At 34.2% G+C, this 19,949-nt stretch overlaps 1 protein-coding gene across 7 annotated transcripts; it reads right to left on the bottom strand.

Moving 5' to 3' along the window:
• Window positions 1-695: 695 nt before the first annotated feature.
• Window positions 696-18,550, bottom strand: LOC147074965 (uncharacterized). Of its 7 annotated transcripts, none has more exons than XM_085943107.1 (3): window positions 18,377-18,483; window positions 9,121-9,521; window positions 696-2,688 (listed from the first exon to the last, which is right to left on the bottom strand). In XM_085943107.1, exons 2-3 carry the CDS (start codon window positions 9,377-9,379, stop codon window positions 2,594-2,596), a joined length of 354 nt encoding a protein of 117 aa, XP_085799233.1. In that variant the 5' UTR covers window positions 9,380-9,521; window positions 18,377-18,483; the 3' UTR covers window positions 696-2,593. The 7 variants fall into 7 exon arrangements, with proteins under 7 accessions (XP_085799233.1, XP_085799235.1, XP_085799238.1 ...); XM_085943109.1 differs by having other exon boundaries at window positions 2,550-2,688; window positions 18,430-18,550; XM_085943112.1 differs by having other exon boundaries at window positions 2,550-2,688; window positions 18,412-18,550.
• Between the last annotated feature and the right edge of the window lie 1,399 nt (window positions 18,551-19,949).

A 19,949-nucleotide genomic window follows, 5' to 3' on the forward strand; every position in this document is an offset into this window, starting at 1 on the left:
AATCTCAAACCACTATTGCTTTACGTATGTATAATAATATTGTGTATGGGATTTCATCCGTATGCAGTCTGCATAAGGGAAAATGACCACATAATTAACCATTGATATATTACCAGGATAATCCTTCGCAGACAAAAATCTCATTATGAAAGTGAACACGTTAGAGAATAGGTCAAAGAAATGAATAAAATTTGCAATAATCACACTCATTGAAACGTAAGTAGAATTAATTTTTAACTTCACAAGAGTATTTTTACAATAACATTTTGGTGGATAGTTGCAGTCGCATTAGCAGGATGACAATAATGGTGTAATGTCATTAAAATAGATTTGCAATAACGACCCTTACACCAATGACATAGAGTTTATTTTTAAACCATAATAATCTTTATTTACTTGTTTATGAAATAATGAAATTTGAATGAGCAGATCCTGGCAGTTCTAGATGTCTATGGGTCTTTTTATTTTTCACATAGGTACTAATGATGTGAACACAATAAATACAGGTGCATTTTACATGTGCCTATACCACATGCCTTGAAAGCAATAGTGAAATTGGGACATTATGATGTTTTACAGTCCACTAATTTTATAGTTTTCTTTTGTACATTAAGTAGGAATTATAAATTAAGTAATTATAGGTGTTGATAGTTCTAAATTTGCTATATAAAGGGCCATCTTTTTTCTTTTTTTTTAATCCATGTTTACCTAATTTGGTAGATAATAAATTCAAATTTGTGGCACCTCCGAGAATCCCAGTTGCTCGAAAAATATGTAAATGATTTATACAATAAATGGAATGCAAAATAAAAATATGATATATTATTTAATAATGCAGATACAACTCAGTCAAAAGTAATATTGTAAATAGATTAAAAATTCAAAAAAACCTTAATTCACAACATAATTTTTTGGCACATGTTCCAAAGTTTTTGGTAGTTGGCGTACACTCCAGCGGATCTTAATTACGTACAAGCAAACGAGGGATTGTTTTACGTTGAGTTATTTATGATATATTCTTACAATACAGCAATTAACAACTTCCTAGTATGTTACAGTAACACATTAATAGTAAAATAAACAGATGTTAAATTTCGTGGGGTTGCTGACAAAAGTCGATAATTTAGGTATTTAGAGTTAACAACGGATTATGTGTCTATATGTAAATATATATGCTAGAAAAAAAATTCAAGTCCATCCGATGTATAGAACATGTAGATAAAGCACAAAGAAATTAGCATTGTGCCTGATTTTAGAAGGTATGTCAAACTTCAAATTGCAATTACTCCATAACATGATTTTGAGACTTAACAACTTTTGGCAGTAACCCCACGAATTTATTGTGTGGCAACATCTCACACACAACCAAATGTAAAGAACTGAATTACCACAAACGTATTAATGGTAGATTCACAATCACATAGTAATTTTGAATTAAGCTAATATATTCTATATGGAATGTAAAGAAGACTGAATCCATCTCATGAACAGATATATTTTAACGTAGAATATATTTATCGGTGTTACATTTTTTGTTAACAAACACAATTATTAATGTTATTTCGTGCAGTCACTCACAACAAACACATTTTTCAATTTTGTCATAGTCAAGCTGAGTGAAAAAATAAGTTTCTATACTAGACCAAATGCAAACCAATATTTACGTGTAATAATTGTTAAAAACAAAAAAATACTATAACACATCGTCTCTGTTCTGGCAGAACACACTAACTGGAGAATACTAGTTTTGAGTAATATGACTTTGAAGTTGTTAAAATGTTTGAAATGGTCTATCATGTGAGTTTATTAAGTAATCGTAAAAAGGATGACTTTAAAATAAAGACTGTTTATTTGTTAAGGAGGTTTCCAGACGGTAAAGTTTGAAATAAGGAACATTTTAGTAAACTAACTCAATGTCATTTTTTCGAATTAGTGTCTTCTGCCAGAACAGTGACGACATGATGTTTTCATGAAAACTGTATAATGTTTATATTTATATAACACTAACAATAACACATTCAATATCGGATACACAGGAAAGTAAATTTTGAACAGGTAAAGTATACAAATCATAAATACATAATAATTAGTAAGTATGTTCTTAACAATTATTTTGTTTACCTAAATAAATTCAAGCTAGTAGATATTAAATATTGTGAACATAAATTTTTGGTAGACTTTTAAAACAAAGTTTATTTATTTCTTGCAGTGTTGAAATATTGTAGGTTTAATTTGACCAAGTGTGTGACTTCATTAAAATGTAATAAATACTACATAGGTACTTGGTATCTTCTGTTTCTTCTCATTCATAATGCCATTTTGAAAAAGAACATAAGAATATATCAGTATGAATTGTTTATTAAAGGTAAAACTCGTTAAGTGCAATATATTAACATTGCACTTAATGAGTTTTACCATTGATTTGAAGATTTTGGTGAAGGTTTACATCTGAGCTATAACTATCCTCGATCATGCGGTGTAAAATTGTCAGAGTTTGAATCAGTTGATTTGCTTCTGTTTGTTTGGTCGTTTGTCATGGGTTCATGAATATTTTGATGGTATGTTTTACAATAAATTATTTTTAATTTGACGTCTACTTCTTCTTTCTCAGCTGCTTTTGTTTCTTCTTCTCTTCTCTTTTAACCTCCCTGTCTTTCAGCGATTTGTACAATTTGTAGCCGAAGAATGCTGTAACAGAAAAAGAAAGAAAATTGATTAGTAAAAGAGCTGAATCAACAGCTGATGTGTTTGTAACATCTTTCATAAAAGTCATTCAATGATATTATAAAATATAGACCATAGCAAATTTTTATACAATTAAATATCTATAAAATCAATATAATATTTTTTTTGTTCAGAGCCGAATAAATTTTATTATAAAAAAAAAAAAAATTATGTACAAATACATTGTATTGACTTCGGTTAATGTTAAAAAAACATGGCTGACAGGGAACAGCTGTTTAGACAATGCAAACTATTTTGTAATAAAAAAAGGTAAGTTAAAATACATTTTTCTGTCATATTTAATTTTCGCCTACATCCCATAGACACAGACTTGAAATTCAGTACACATGTGTCAACAATACATTTTATTAAACTTTGGGGGATGGTATGGTATTCTAAACATGGATTTTCCATAAAATATTCTTTAAAAAACTAACTTTTTTGTCAAGGACGCGATCAATCTAAAACATTCACCAATCGATTCCGCATGGATGGTTTCCACATAGAAGAGTAAAATAAACAAGGGTGTTGTGGATTCACTTTTCGAGATAATGGAACATAAGCATTGCATTACTGCAAATCATCTTTTTGTGCATGTAACGAATTGTGGGTAGGGATTCTACCAGGATATGGACGGGGGGGGGGGGCTAGTGCAATGTATAGTAGTTGTATTAAAAAATTAGAATGATGGATATTCAGTTAATTTTACGAAAAATGTCGTCAAATATGGTATTTGTTTTCCTTTTATCTGACGCAGATATATAAGCAGTGCATAGTTTGTATACCTGCGGGACATCTCTGTTTTATACTTATAAATAATGTATTAATTACGATTGTTTAATCAGTTCAATCAGTAATATATAAAATCCACAGATATTAGATGTCGGAAGGAGAATACTAGAATCGTGGCCCCCACAAAAGGGGGCCGACAAGGCTCGTGGCGGATCGACCAGATAAGTGAGATAAACACACTTTATTATTAAACACACAAATTCTCTCTAATAGTAAAAAAGTCGCCTGTGGCGCTATTTCCCTTGAGGGGTTTTAATATTTTAAAACATGTGGTTGTCCAATGCATTTTTTGGTAATTGTGTGTCAATACTCAACAACTTTAAGTAGATTTATTGAAAATACAAAAAATCGTTAAAAATACACTGAATACCCTTAATTTTACCTGGAACACCAATTGGAAAACGCTACTGCAAACCGTTACACTACCTTTAATCCTAGCAATAGGTAGGGGGCCGCTTCAGGCTGTGGGGGCCATGATTAAAATACTAAATCAAATTCTATTGTTGTTTGTAGGAATATGTGTGTAATACAACATGTCAAGTTTCTTATTAAACTTAAAAAAATGTAAATTAATTTTCATAATGACTTCCGAACTGTACTTAGCATCATTTTTAAATATTCGACGTTGCGGTAGTCGCCAGGATTTCACGAGCCGGAGTTGCGCTCCGGTGCGTTCCGGTTCATTTCGAGGGTTGGTTACTATACTATGAAAATATATTATAATAACGAAAGAAACTATCAATAAGGTGAAAAGAAAATGTATTAAAAATGCTAACCAAAGATGACTAAAACAACAATGACACACATCAAAATCGTTGCATATCCGTATTGCTCTATATCACTGGATGCCGACCCGGCGCCATCACCACGAACACCTTGTGTGGCGATACTTTCAGCTAACTCTTTAACTTTCAAAAGTTTGTCAGTAATCGTATGCTTGGCTTCTTCCTCAAAAATTGCCTTGTCCTCAGGACTCAGGGTTTTGTAGGTGTCAGCCATGCTGTTGAGCTTCTCCGTTAGCTCTGAGAGTTTCCCGAGTCCCAGCTTGTCGATCATGGGCTTTAAGGCTTTGATGGCGTCTTCGGGACTGAATGCGGACCTGTCTTGCGAGTTCACACTGTCTATGACTTCCTTTATTCGGTTTCCTTCTGCTCCAAGTTGGTCCACGATATCGTGTAACGCGTCCACGTTTAGATTGGCCATATTGTACTATTTATTTCAACAACTGATTAAAATGAAAGAAAATTAAGTATTGTTTATATCGATGTATGTAATTCTATTGGCACAGATTTAGGAGAAGATCACCAATCTTCGTAAAAAAGAACATTTATTTAACGATATTTGGAAAAATTGAAAAATGATAATTAAAGATTTACAAAAATGAATTCTCACAAAAATACAAATATTTATTTAAGTACTGAATTATTGTTATTCATTAAACAGCGGAAACAATTACACACAACTGATAATCTAATCTAATCAATAAACCTGTACCAATATAGTTAGATAGGTACCTAGTTACATTAAACTTTACACTGCATGAATTATTATGCACTAGTTTTCAATATGAAAAAATAATGATGAATGGTCAACATAGTAATTCTATTGGAAAAGTTTATTTTTTCACCAAACTTTGCCGACAATTAAAAAGGAATTACGAACACCACAATAAATTAAAAAAAAAATATAACCACTGGGAACAGCACAAACTATTGGAATTTACAAGTTGGATTGCACGGCCGACCGATCGACAACTGAATCGAAAAATCTAAAGGAAAGATTATCGGTAATTATTAGTATCGAATCTTATCATAAGACAGTGCTTATCCGGCTTATCGTAATGTTTTAATTTTACATTATTTTTATTATTATTGCATTAAATTTGTACATACGTGGAACTATTATAATATTTTATACTCACATCGACATGCAAGGATATCCGATTAAAAAAGAGCACTTACTATCAATTATTTTAACCTCACAAGGCAAAATCTTTCTAGACTTTCCTTTATAGGGACGGAGCCTAAATAATATGTGAAATAAAGAATATTATGAAGAATGATTATTAAAGTTAAAATATCTGCTCTAATGTTGTCAGGACCGTAGTCTCATATAAAAGTGTTTAAAAGATAAACACTAAGAATTTATTATTTGGAATATTTCGACGAATAGTCAAAAAAACGACGCAAACAGTAGCTGGTAGGTTATACGTACACTTTATAACATCAAAGGAGGCCTTCATTTTAAATGGAAGAACGGAAAGAATATTTTTCTTTTCTTTTGGCCATGCCCGATTCCAATGCATTATAATATGTGCCTCCACAGAGTGGAGGTTTATATTAACATTTTTGTTTTGATTTTTGTTTTACGGGAAATGGGTGTCAGCCACTTGCTCAACCTATTAGGCCCATACTCTGACTCCAAACACAAATTGAAAAACAATATAATATGTATTTGCCAGATCCGCGACAGTATAAACCAACGCGTCAGCTGCTCGGCCATCGTGGGCCGTTACTTTTATATAGATATCAATTAATTCAGCAGGACTCCATGACTGAAATTGTGACGATGAATGAGATTGGCTGTCGAATAGCTTTCTCAACGGGTTGACCCTTCTCTTCGACATGCACGGCGTGTGTCAGTGGAACTCATGAATTTGTGTAAACTGAAGCATCCAGTGTTAGTTTGATTTAATATTCTGGTGCACAATCTAAAAGGCAACACAGCATGGATGATACAAATGGACACTAATGATCCCAATAATTACGACCGTTACGCCACGCGCATTGATAACCATTAACTCGTAGGTGTAGTCAAGTTATAGCTGCAGTCCAGGTCACAAAAAGTGTCTGGGTATGTGGAGTGTACACGTAAAAATGTCGGCGTTTGAGACGGTAAATTCATAATTCATTGGTACCTGCCTGATTTTGTTGTCCCATTCCGTCCGCATTAAACAATAAAAAATATGTATATGTTTTTTTCGAAATGGACCCCCGAACCATTATTTTGGGTCTAGGACGATTTGGCGCCGGTACAACTGGACGCCACGCAATTCGAAAATAAATAGACGTTAGGTACTTATACGTACCTACTTAAAAAATATATATTATTATTTATACATATTTAAATTATTATATTTTGATTTAATAGTTGGTGAGAATTTAAAACTGATTAAAATGCATCGTCTACGTTTTGTTTACGTGTCTACGACAGTGCCGCGTCCAATTGTTCTGGAGTCCAGTTGTCCCATTCCCATTATTTTGTGTGGGTGCCTGGGTGCTATTTTTTACGATAAATATCGAATCATAATCCAGACTGTAGTTTTGTTACTGTACAGTGCATCTCATTAAATGTTGAGAAACATCTGGTAATGAAATTATTAAAAATGTATGCAAGCAATGTAGGTAACTAAATGTAAAAACAAGCTACATATTGTGTATGATAATTATAACAAAATTAAATATAAAATTCTCTCTGCTATATTTACATATCTACCAGGCTGCCTACTGACTTTTCCGACTTTCAAACAATTTTATCAAAATGTATTATGAGATAAACACTAATCTTGTTAAATTGAGAAGCACACATAATATTATAAGATAAGATAGGTAGATAAATAAATTAGGTAATTTATGAAATAATAGCGATTTAAAATTATATAAATAATTATTTTTAAAGATGTTTTATCTATCTGATTATTTTTATTGCCGAGAAGAAACTTTGACCATTTGCATAATAATTTAGTGGCCTTGAAAAAAATGGATACACGCCGTTGATAATTTAAAAATATACCTATATTCTGATCTCTGGGGCAAATGGAGTTAAATTAATCATTTAATTTTATTATTTTCGAAATTAGAAGAAATGTTTTTATGGGTCATTTGCATGAACTGGCATGAAGTAGGTACATACTTACATAATATTATGTTTAAAGACAATTTTTAAAGCCGATGTAAGGCGTTTTGTTTAACGCGTGTGTGCTACCTGTGCTCATGTATGGCTGTGAGACATGGCATCTTACTAAGCTTCAAGAGTCTCGGCTTTTGAGCTTTGAGAATCGATGTCTCCGCCGAATCTTAGGGGTACATTGGTACGACCGCGTTACAAACACCCAAGTTCTTGAGCGGACACAACAGCCTTCGGTGATTGAAGTTATCACGAAGAGACGATTTACGTGGCTGGGACACGTATTCCGGATGCCGCCAAAGTGTGCGGCACTTCGTACCCTTGTGGCACAGCCTTAACGGTTCCGTGGCCGTGGCCGGCCCTCCCTCACCCTGCAGCGGTGCTACAAAAGCGACCTACGTGCTATCTATAGGTCTGACATGGCGGGAGGCGCAGGAGTTGGCGATGGACCGAGGGAAGTGGCGCCAACTTGTGCTTGCCCTATGCCCCGATGTTGGGACGTGACAGGGTGGAAGCAGAAGAAGATAGTCGCGCCTCCGTTAGCGCATTTCTGCATAAACACGATGGGGAGTTGGGTTTCCTTTTTTTTACTCCTAGGATCATCAGCTGTGTTATGTGTGGTTGAATTTTCTTAGAGCTCAGTCAGACACACGGCACTGCGGTTGCAGCGCATCGACGCAGGTCTTACTTGATTCCAAATGCATTCGATTATAATTTGCAGTTGGATAAAAAAATATAATTTGAGATTCAAAAAGGATACATTTGGAATCAAGTAAGACCTGCGTTGACGTAGTGTGTGTCTGAACCCTTATATGACTTTGCACTGATATACCTGGGACCCAGGTAATAGCCACATTTTCATCAGTAAAAGGGCTTCGTTTATCAAAATGTGTAATATTGTATTGAATAAGGGTGCAGAAAAGAGTATGCGATGCAAATATTGTCGAGTTGATGAAATAGTAATGTGCCAAACATGTCACTCGGCGAGTGGAAAAACGTTGGATAAACGCAGTTTTATAGTGATAACTGATAAGTGATAACTAACTAAGGACTAAACTACCACAGCGCATCTATTCTATGCACAAGACTACTATCGGCGGCTATCGAGGGTAGTTTATCATATTTTTGTATTGATGTGTTATAATTGTTAAAATTAGTTAGCCGTTTAAACAGCCAAAACTTTCTATATCGCTCTAAAATTTAGAACAGCCAAGAGAGGATCTGTTAAAACAAGCACTTATTGTAACAATTACAACTAACTTATAGTAAAAATTATAATAGGTACCTCAATACAAAAATATGAAAAGTTTTTCCCTCGAGAACTCTCGATAGCAGTCTTATGCATATAATAGATGCGCAGAACCTGCTTAAAACCCAGCGGCATTATTAATTGGCTCAGGCAGTCCGCTGCGGGCCTCGGCATGGTCAACACGCACACTTACAAGTCATGCAAAGTTATCCCGCATTGCAATCCCAGTATTGCGAATGTACGTGAGTCGTAACATCGAAGAACCAGGGATTGAGAAGAATGGAATGAGCTAGAGAGGAGTGTACCGACCCCGACTTGTTGATGATGATATAATATTTATAGTAGAAAACCATTTGTCTTTTCCCATCCTCACAAACGAGTGATTAAAAACTCCCCGTAAGATCTGTCAAGATCTGTCATCCGCCGATACGATTTAAAATTATATTTACCGAAAATGAACGCAATGAACAGGAGAAAGGCGATCAAAATCATAGCGTGCGACGTCCATGGCTGAGCAGGTTGTTGAAAAATCGGCGTATCGCTCAGAAGCGCCTTCCTCAGCTCTTCCTTCTCTTCGTCTCCCAACCCCATGGTGTCCAGCATGGCCAAGAGCTCCTCTTTGGAAGGCATCTTGAATGGCTGGTCTGACCCTGGTGGCATTTCTCCGGCTGCTTCTTCCATAATGTTTTGCGCCATTTCGTCGGCCATCTTGGGATCACTTAGGATTTGTCCCTCAGAGAAGATTTATAAGTCTCTTTTGGACCACTGTCTTATTTTTCGCACTGAATTTAATCGTAATCTCGTATTATTTACCTATTTTTTTTTTTTAAATAATTATCTAGATGCGTTCCTAACGGATTCAAAAATCAAAAACATTCAATAATTTGGAACATTTCCAGAAACAAGGAAAAAAGTGGAATCATGCCGGTTATAAAGAAACATTTAGAGTTTCTCTAATACATATATTTCTGAGGATGTTCCAGCGCTCGAAATGGAAAAGTTCACAAACCGGAGCGCTCGTCAATTTTCTGAAGATATTACATAGTTACCAAATTTTATGTGTATCTACCTACTTCATAAAAATAAATGTGATACATTTTCTATTACATGGCCTATCTAGCTCAGACGGTCAAAATATTTTTTCCATGAGACGGAGCGATAATTTTATCGATGTCATGAAACGGAACGGCGCTCCGGTGCGTTCCGGTCCATTTCGAGCCCTGGGATATTCTAAATTATCTATGTTCAATTAAGAATGCTACTTTCTTAATTCTTGTCTTTTATGTCTTAAATAAGAACAATTCGATTTAAAATATGTAAACAGTTGAAAATGTCCGTATAAGATAAAGTGACGAAACTGGTAATGTGGGTCTATTCTATACAGTACACAATGCGGCTATCGACGGCTAAAGTGATAAATATTCTCACTATATCATATTTATGTATTGAGGTACCAATTATAATTGTTACAATAAATTAGCCGTCTAAACTGTCTATCTCGCGCTAAAAGTTAACATAGCCACGAGGGGGTGTTAAAACATAGCACTTTTTGACAGTTAGCCGTCTAAAATTATTGTAACAATTAACCTCTTCAATACATAAATATGATAAACTACCATCGATAGCCGCCTTGTGTTTGAGTAGCTTCGCTGATCGTCATTAAAGTAGGTACTTGTTACTATGTATAGTACGCACCTACAAAGCCTACACTAAGTAGGTACAGCTATTGTGGTTAATTTAGTTAGGTAGTTACTTATAATGCCTTTCCACCAAGTATTGACAATAAACACCATTCCATCATTTTTTAGATTCTAATATATGCCTACCTGTATGATTTTTTTTACTATTCTGTTTCACGATCCAGCAGGCCTATGTTATAACTGGTGATATGAAGTCACCCGACGACATGACGTAATTGTGACGTAAGCCAATACACGCTCGAGGCAAGCCGCCCAACGCACACTGCTCACCATAGATATTATTATGCTGAAACACCTATTTGTGTATGGGGACAATGGATGACGCCAGTATTTTAGTAGCGTTATTTTCTCGAATGCTATTATCACTCCGGTAGTACGTCACAATGATGTCATATGACGTCATGTCGACCGGGCGACTTCAACTCGCAAGTTTTAACATAAGGCCCCTGGTTTCAACGCTCGGTATCTCTAGGTTCAACGTGTCTCCTGTAGGTGCATATGACATGTGCATACAAACTCTCATACAGTTTGGAGTGAAAACGTTTCTTGCAGGAGGACGAGATCCACAAAGAATGATCGTTTACTTAGTTCAAATATCAAATACACAGAAACATATTACTTCGATCTTGGTCTGAGGTGCAGCTACATGATTGTCATAATATGTAGGTATATTGATAGGTATATTGTGTATATTCAAGGGAGCGGAAAAACAAAACACAGCTTACTTATTAGCTACTATGATGAGAGAAGTACAAAACGTTTATAATGCCGTCCGTCAACATGCACTGCCGAACGTAGCGTTCGACCCCCCGCTCGCCTGTCGACCTTTCCGCCGTAAGAAATGTAGATGCCAGTCGCTGTGGTATACCCACTCGGGGAATAGAATGGACATAAATACATAAAAACGCAACCACGAGACGGCGTAATAGGGGCCGAGTATAAATCAGATTTTTTTTTAAATTTGGGCTAGATGAGTTAAAAAAAGAAATAAAGCTGATATTTCTCGAGAAATCAATAAACAAATCTCGAATTCTTAAGAAAAAAAAAAATGTTTAATTAGAGTTCTCAAATCTTGAGATAGGAAAAAAATCGAGAAAGCTCTAGGCCCAGGGTTGGCGAACCTTTTTACGTACGTGTGCCAACATTTCCAAATTATATTTTTCGACTGTCTAACGTGCCAAGCAGTTTTTCATGGCGAAAAAAAAGTTTTCAAAAAATAGTTTTTAAGAATTCCATTAAAAGAGTTTAAAAATTACAATCGATTTCTTGATATTCTATCATTCACCGTATTTCTAGCCGAAGACATGTCTTTCATTCTTTGAATATTTTTCTTCTTTCATATTATATTCTCCATCACTGAACTTTTTTTTCTTCCAATTTTAGAGATTATGTTTGAGGAAAAATAACAAGCAGTTAATATATTTGAATGACTGCTGAGGTTTGCCTTCATAAGGTTTGTTTGTATGATTGAATATTTTTATTTTGAATTGCCCGATCCTAATGACCGACCTATGCAATTGTTTATTTACATTCAACGTAATGATTATTCTTGAATGGGATTAGCCTGCTATTTTTTATACAATGTGATTTGTAATTTATGCATGAATTTCGTCGTTTCCGTTTGCAAGTCGATTGGTAAAAAAATACGCATGGCGTTATGGTCGTTATTATTTTTTTTAATATTATTTGTAAAACTGTTTAATAAATTATTTTTTTTTAAATATATGTAAAATAGTAATTTCTTTTCTCTTCAAAATGAAACATTCGCGTGCCATGCAAAATCATCTCGCGTGCCACTGGTGGCACGCATTCCATATGTTTGCTATCCCTGCTCTAGCCGCTTGTCCATACAACGATCTAATTCTAATATGACGGACGTTGTGTGTTTGACATAAATCTATATAATAATATATATTATACAAATAAGGGTTTAATTATACATAATATGTGATTATGTAGTTAGTTTTATATTATGGTATAAGGCAACCGTAGTAAAAGTACAAGTTGAACAAATGTCAAGTAGGCAGGGAATTTATACATTTGATGCTAGTTACGAATTTATTATTGCAGATAACAATTTTTTTACGCAAGATAGTGTTGTATATATTCAATAGGTATATTATACCTACCAGTATAACATGAATGCAACTATGCATTTTATCAATTGCCTAACTATATCTACACATTACCTACTTTATACTAGTTACTCGCAATGCAGAGATAAACGTACCTAATCAAAATAACGTTTTTGTACTGTATATAATATCGTCACTGTTCTGGCAGAAAACACTAATTCGAAAAAAATTACATATTGAGTTAGTTATACCAAAATGTTCCTTATTTCAAACTTTACCGTCTGGAAACCTTCTTAAAAATAAACAGTCTTTATTTTGAAGTCATCCTTTTTAAGATTACTTAATAAACTCACATGATAGACCATTTCAAACATTTTAACAACTTCAAAGTCAAATTACTCAAAACTAGTATTCTCCAGTTAGTGTGTTCTGCCAGAACAGAGACGATAATATTATCTATCTAATAGTTTAGTCAGTATAGATTTGGCTGTACAGTTTACACAATATGTAGTTGAAAGCGTACCTACAGGGTCATCCTAAGGTTGGTTGCCGCCCGGGTGCCAATGCGAAATTTGGAAATTAAGGTTATTATTAAAATTAGGCGAAAACTCCCAAATATAAAAATATATTTTTAATGGGTTTCTAAAATTATTATAAATGCAATATAATGTTACCATACTATGGTCAATCATTTTATTTTATAGATTATAGGTATGAAATTAACCTTAAAGAAGTATTTAAATGTGTCACGATGTTCAACGTAGAAAATAGTGGTTACATAGTGTGAGACGAGACGCAAGGAAGACGTACTGAGATAATACAATTACGAAGCAACAAATTCTTCAAATTTTAATCTTTTGTCAATATTTTTAAAAAAATTATAAAAAAGTTATTCGTAATCAGAAGTACAATTAATGATGGCGGGCCGCAAAAAAATACCCGGCGGGCCACATGCGGCCCGCGGGCCGCAGTTTGTCCTCCCCTGGTCTAGAGTTAAGTCATGCTTTTCGGCGACTTATCATTAGGATCGAAATCTTAGATTGTGCATGCCGCTCTAAAAGTATAAAATAAATGTCTGTACAAGTGAAAACATAATAGCTATTTGCTAACCTTGAATAATTTCATTATTTACACAAGTTGTGTTACAAATAATTGGAATGGCATTAAATTTAATTTTACCGCTCATGGCGATTGATGGAAAATAAATTAATGATGAAGTCGTTCAATCTTGTTATGCAAACAGAAATAAAAATGGCCGATGGGACACCGATTAAAACCACTTTCCTTATCAAATTCAGCTATTTTATTACCTACTGCTAACTATACTATGATAACAAGTTTTCGTTTATTTTAACCTGTTATCAATTATTGATAACAACAGGTTAATACGTGAAAGATGTCGAACAGGTCATTTGCAAGAAAGCGCTTCAAAATGCATATGTTCAATGTTGGATATCTTACTTTGAATGATAATATGTAGGGCCCGGATTTATATGCTAGTGCATGTTTTGTTAGGGTGTATGCACAGCTATGAGAGTTGCACAGAAATCTGTTTTGAAAGACACAGAATCCAAAAATAAAATTTTATTGTGCATATTTGAGACGTTAGAGCATATTTGAGACATTAGTGCATATTTCATAAATAAATGCATATTTTAGAGCTTTTGAATGTATAATTTTAGTTTTTTTAAATTATTTTATCGAAATATAACTAATTTAGGAAGAAAGATAGTTTAGATGCACTTGCATTTTTAATGCCATCTCCGAGCTGTAGATTTATCAGTGGAAAAAGTGAAGTCAACTCGGGCACTATTATTTAAAGTTTGCCCAAGTGGACGTTGAGAGGTAATTTTCCGCATATAAACAAAATACTGACAGATACCTATGCGGAAAAATTTAATGCCAGAGCATAATATTGATAATATTGAAAAAAATAATGTATTTTTTTTTCGGGCAAAAAACAGAAAATAGTATTTAGGAATAGTTAAGTGTGTCGTTTTTGTTTTTTAAGTTATGTTTGGTTTACATTGCATTTATTATTCAATTATTTGTAGGTACTTGTGAAAAAACTATCTTGAAAATTGTAATTGATTAACTTTATATTCTTTGTTTGTGTTTTTTGTTCTGATATCGTATTATGTTGAAAAATTATTAACTAGTTATTCGATTTTTTGTCAATATTATTGGGTAAAGTGGGCATTTACAATTTTTTCACACAAAAATGTCAATTTTTAACTGCATATTTCTTCGGTTTTAGTGCATATTTTATTGATTTTAAGTGCATACGTGCATGCATATAACCATGTTTTTTGTTGCATACAAATCCGGGCCCTAGTAATAGTCGGGAGAATTAATGGAGAATGTGACTTCCCATTTGAACTGCCTCAATTTTTGGAGGTCTTTTCCGCCGTATATGGTCTAGCATAGCTCTCACAAGGGGGGGGAGACAGGGCTTTAGTCTGGGGGCCCGTCGTGGCGAGTTGACCAGATAAGTGAGATAAAAACATATCACAAACGTCCTTTAATAGCAAAAAAGTCGCCTGCGGCGCTATTTAACTGTAACATTTTTAAATATGTGGTCGTGCGATAAAATTTTTGATTATTGTGTGTCGATACTTGATAACTACATAAATCAAGTGGAAACACAAAAAACCGCTAAAAATACACTAATTATCCTTAATTCCACCTCAATCACCATTTGGAAAATGCTACTCTAGAGCGTCACATCGCCTTTATGCTTAGTGATAGGTAGGGGGGGCCGCCAAAGATACTAGCCTGGGGGGCCGTTTCAGGATGTGGGGGCCATGAAGTCTAGACTCTAACGTTATCCCAGTGAATCTGTATAATTATGTAGAATGATATTTCATTCATAAATATGATGTGCAAAATGAGTAATGCAAAGTACTGCCCGATTTTTTATCATACATGTAATTTGTACCCATTTGTGCCCAGCTGTCATTAAAAATAGAGGGTAGGTAGTTATAATCCAATATTTATTAATAATATTAACTGTGATTTTGTAGCGGGTTAACCAAACGAAACAAAATAGCAAACATTGTTGTCGGTGTGAGGCATCTAAGAAAATAAATGAAAGTAGTAACCGTACCTACGTGTTATTTACATTTAAAAAATATATATTGCTAAATATCTTAAATATGTAACCATTATATTATAACACAATATCTTTCTAGTTCGTTTGTTGTTAATTAATAATTTATAATAGATTAATACGCAAGTAGATTATTAATATGATTCTTGGTTATATGCACTAGCGTTGCCAGATAATTATTTTTACCAATTCGGGATTTTTACCATGTTAAATAAAAAAAATCGGGATTCAGCAGCAAAAAGCGGGACAACCTAAAAAAAGCATCGTTCAATATTTATAATGTTTATTTCTATAATATCAATCATAAATGACAAACATAAACTACAAAACTATCAAAATAATAATATTAAACAATATTTTTTCCTGACACTCACGGCTAAAGATTTTACTTCCTGTTCTTCGCTTCCTGAGCTTCTTCCTGTTGCTTCGTAGGTATACCTATTGGTACAGTCGAACTCGGTTATTACGATCTCGGACATAGCGAGATCTCGGATGTAACGAGGAAAAATTCGTTGACATTTGGTTTAAGATTTTATCCATACATTTATTCACTGTTATAACGAGCAACTAAGCAATAAAATCCGATCGGACAGGATGCCGCCGGGGACAGATCAAGTGTATGGCACTACTTAAGTGTCTAATTGTTGTTTTCGCCGGCAATAATGAAAAGGTATCCACGCACATGGTTGAAAATTTCAAAGTTTGTGAAGTCCGTAGGTACCTACCAGCTTTCATTATAATAAATAACTTCTTTTGTAGTTTATGAAGGCCATGCTTGTTTCGGGGGTTTTAACGATGGTTTTCAGATTTTTTATTTTCGACGTTTTTCTCGATTTTTTTTGTTATGTAACCGCTCATTTAAAAATGCCTATTCTCTGATATAAAGAGTACCGCTTATAACGAGCAAATTTAGTCGGTCCCATCTTCCTCGTAATAACCAATAACCAAGTTCGACTGTAGGTATATATCATATTGTATTGAACAAGTAATTCCGATTTTATCAACTCTATAGAACATTTCTGTTTTTTGCATCTGACCATTTAAAATTTATCCGACAAAATACCCGTTCGGTCAATTATATGTTGGTAGCTGTATGCTTAAAATAAATGAAAGTAGCTTGAAAATTTTTTTAGTACCTATCATTTTTCGGGAATAACTTGACCAAATGATTCCATTCCTGTGCAAATGAGTTTGTTTTTTTGTGTTTTAATACAAGGTTTCAGCGAGTTAAATTCTTTATACATCCATGTCTACTTCGTCAGTCAAATTTAATATAGACACCGCATTCTCTATATACTTACTATCGAAACTTTTTTCGTTCTTCATGGTTATAAAACATAACTGTCAGCGCTCGAAATGGAAAAGTTTACGAACCGGAGCGCTCGACAGTTTTCTGAAGATATTTTCATAGTTATCAAATTTTATGGATATTTTATAAAAATAAGTGTGTTAGATTTTCTATTTTTGGCCTATCTGGTTCAAATGGTCAAATTATTTTTTCCACGAGACGGAGCGATAATTTTACCGATTTCACAGGAACAGGAACGGCGCTCCGGTGCGCTCCTGTCCATTTCGAGCCCTGAACTGTGCATTTTGTCTTAAACTAAACGTCGTATTTGTATTTGCTGAATAATCGTGAATTTACTGTCCCGCGCGGGACAAACTATGCACCCAGGAAAACTCCCATATAAGGATGGAGAACTCCCCGAAAGCACAATATCCTAAGTAAGTAAGTATGGAGTTCCAAGGCTGCGCCAAGGGTGGCTGCCGCCCGGGTGCCAGCTAAAAATTGCCACCCCCTCCCCAACCTCAAAATTAAAAAAAAAGTGGAAATATGAGATATAAAAAAATATTATCATCAAAGTATTTAAGTATCATATTATTATAAGAAAAATTAAGACATAGGTAGGTACATATTTTACTTATTAAATAGGTATATAACATTCCGAATTATAACGTGACGCGACTTGAAACGTTTTAATTGTGGTGTGGGTGGTTGATGGAGCACGGATGTACAATAATTTTATTTTTAATTACATAATTAACATGGAAGAGAATTACGCCGCCGGCGACTCTTTTTACTGTCCATGAAACGAACTTATGAAACAAATTATTTTTTCTTGAAATGTTACACCTTTATGACTATCATTTTTTAAATTAAAATTCATTCTGAATCTTCGATTTGCGACCTTATGGCAAATGCCGTTCTTCGGCATTAAACAACGTACGTAGGCATATATTTAATCATAAAATTCAGTTTATATAATAATTGAGTAACATATATTTTTCAATAAAACCATTAAAGAAAATATTTTCGGACTTTTGTCGCCTCTTGAATCCTGCCACCAGGGTTTTCGCACTCCTGACACCCCCGTTTGACACGTCCCTGTGGAGTTCTATTCTATCCCACCTTATCGTTTGTACATATGCGTAAATATGCTATATTAATGGTGTTAACTGACAATATCGTTGGTGGAAGGACACATAATTACATTCTTGTAATAAAATAATATATATATATATATTATTAAACCAGGCATTTTCTATTAATCGATTGATTTTTTTCATTCAATATTGTCTAAAATACGCATATTTTTAAGATTCCGGCCTCATCTGTTTCATGTGTGTAAAAACGTCACTGTATTTTGTTTACGGACATTCTAATACTATATTATATTATCTTGGTCTAGACTAGGCTTTAGTTTGAACTATATTGTAAAATAAAATACGGTAACATGAAAATAGCACACACGAACACTTTCAAAGATTGGCAAAATCAATTTAACGGGAATTAATTTTATTGTTTTTTTTAAACGCGTACTTTTGTGGAGGCAATTTAATACTTCAGTAACCGACACTTCGTGTTTAGTTTACCTCACTGGTGGTTATACGAATCCGACCGACGCGATTAAAGTATCTCAGTGCTTTACGGGAAAATATTATATTATAACATTGCGAGTGACACGTTGAGGTGCGACACGACACGACACGACATAAACTTAATATTATTTATTTTTAGGTACTCTTTCTTATCGCCAATTCGCAGTTGCTCTGAAACTGTGGGGTGCCTACTACGTGTAATTTTCGCTTCACGAAAATCGATAGGTAGTCAGTAATCGATAATCAGTAGGAACAAGTTATATATTATGATATAATTGTTCAAAAGTTCCATAGGGTAAGAAAAAAAACTTATAAAACTGTGTTTTTTAAATGCACAATTTTGTCGCACATTCGACGTTATATGCGCCGCGAACCAAGACATACCATACATAAGGAAATAATATAACTATAGGATACACTATACAGCGTTGCAGACATTGACGTATGACGTTATATGGATGAAGTGTGTGAAAAATAAAATGACTACAAAATATCAGAATCATTCCATTAGCAATTAACAAAGACACTTTACCTGCATTGTATTAAAAGTCAATTTCCTAACTGCATTAATTGTATAGGTACTTACGTCAATTTTATTGTTACTTTATTATCTGAAAGTTTGCATATTTTTTAGTTACGTGATCTCACGTATTTTTAAAATTAGTGGTTTGTAAGGGAGAATTTAATTACAGTTAATTGCCATTGTATTGCATGTTCTGGTGGTTATAGCACACGAGCTCACGTGGTTATGTAATCTATAAAGTAGCTCTCTTCCATACCACTAAAATCAAAGATACGTGAGATCACGTGATTCAGAAAATAAAATAAACGGCTATCACGCATGTGATTGCTAATCTGGCTTGATACACGTGCTGCGACTTCAGTGTGGTTCTGATACATTTAAATTCGTACTCAGTAAAACGACGTTGCACACTTTTTGCCCATGTCGCGATCTTACCATAAGCTCATGTGTGCTCACGTAACGTGATGGTAATGTGTTTCTAGCATATATGGTATTCTTCTTATCGATCATGTCCGCTCCTTATCGAGCGTATGGATACCACACGGCGCCTTCAAGAATCCCTATCCCTGTGGAATATCGGCGAGCGACAGGGGCAGGCATTAACGGTCTGGTACAGATTTAAAATATTTCTATTGAGTCTTCTTCAACCAGTTTGTCGAAGTCGTGTCTTACAAAAACCAGCAGTGGAATCCTTAATTTTACCTCGCGGAACCTCATTTGGACAACATTGGTATATACAAATGAAAATGTAATTAATAATAGATTTTTTCATGGTCTTCATGTGTCAAGAAATCTGACAACAAGTTAAAATGTGGCAATGCGTGGCTGTTTCGCTTTCAAAAAGGTGACAACTTGATAAAACTGTCGCCTCTAGGTTATCTTTTTACTTTGTTTATTTGAATTAAATTATTTTTTTAATAACTGTAGCTGTAGCCAGGTGATAGTTATATTATCGAAAGATTACGTCCTTCAAAAAACTCAATGTCGCCAG

Source organism: Rhyacophila brunnea, unplaced genomic scaffold (genome assembly GCF_057557595.1).
Source record: "Rhyacophila brunnea isolate RB1 unplaced genomic scaffold, BYU_Rbru_1.0 scaffold_15, whole genome shotgun sequence".
NCBI lineage: Eukaryota > Metazoa > Arthropoda > Insecta > Trichoptera > Rhyacophilidae > Rhyacophila > Rhyacophila brunnea.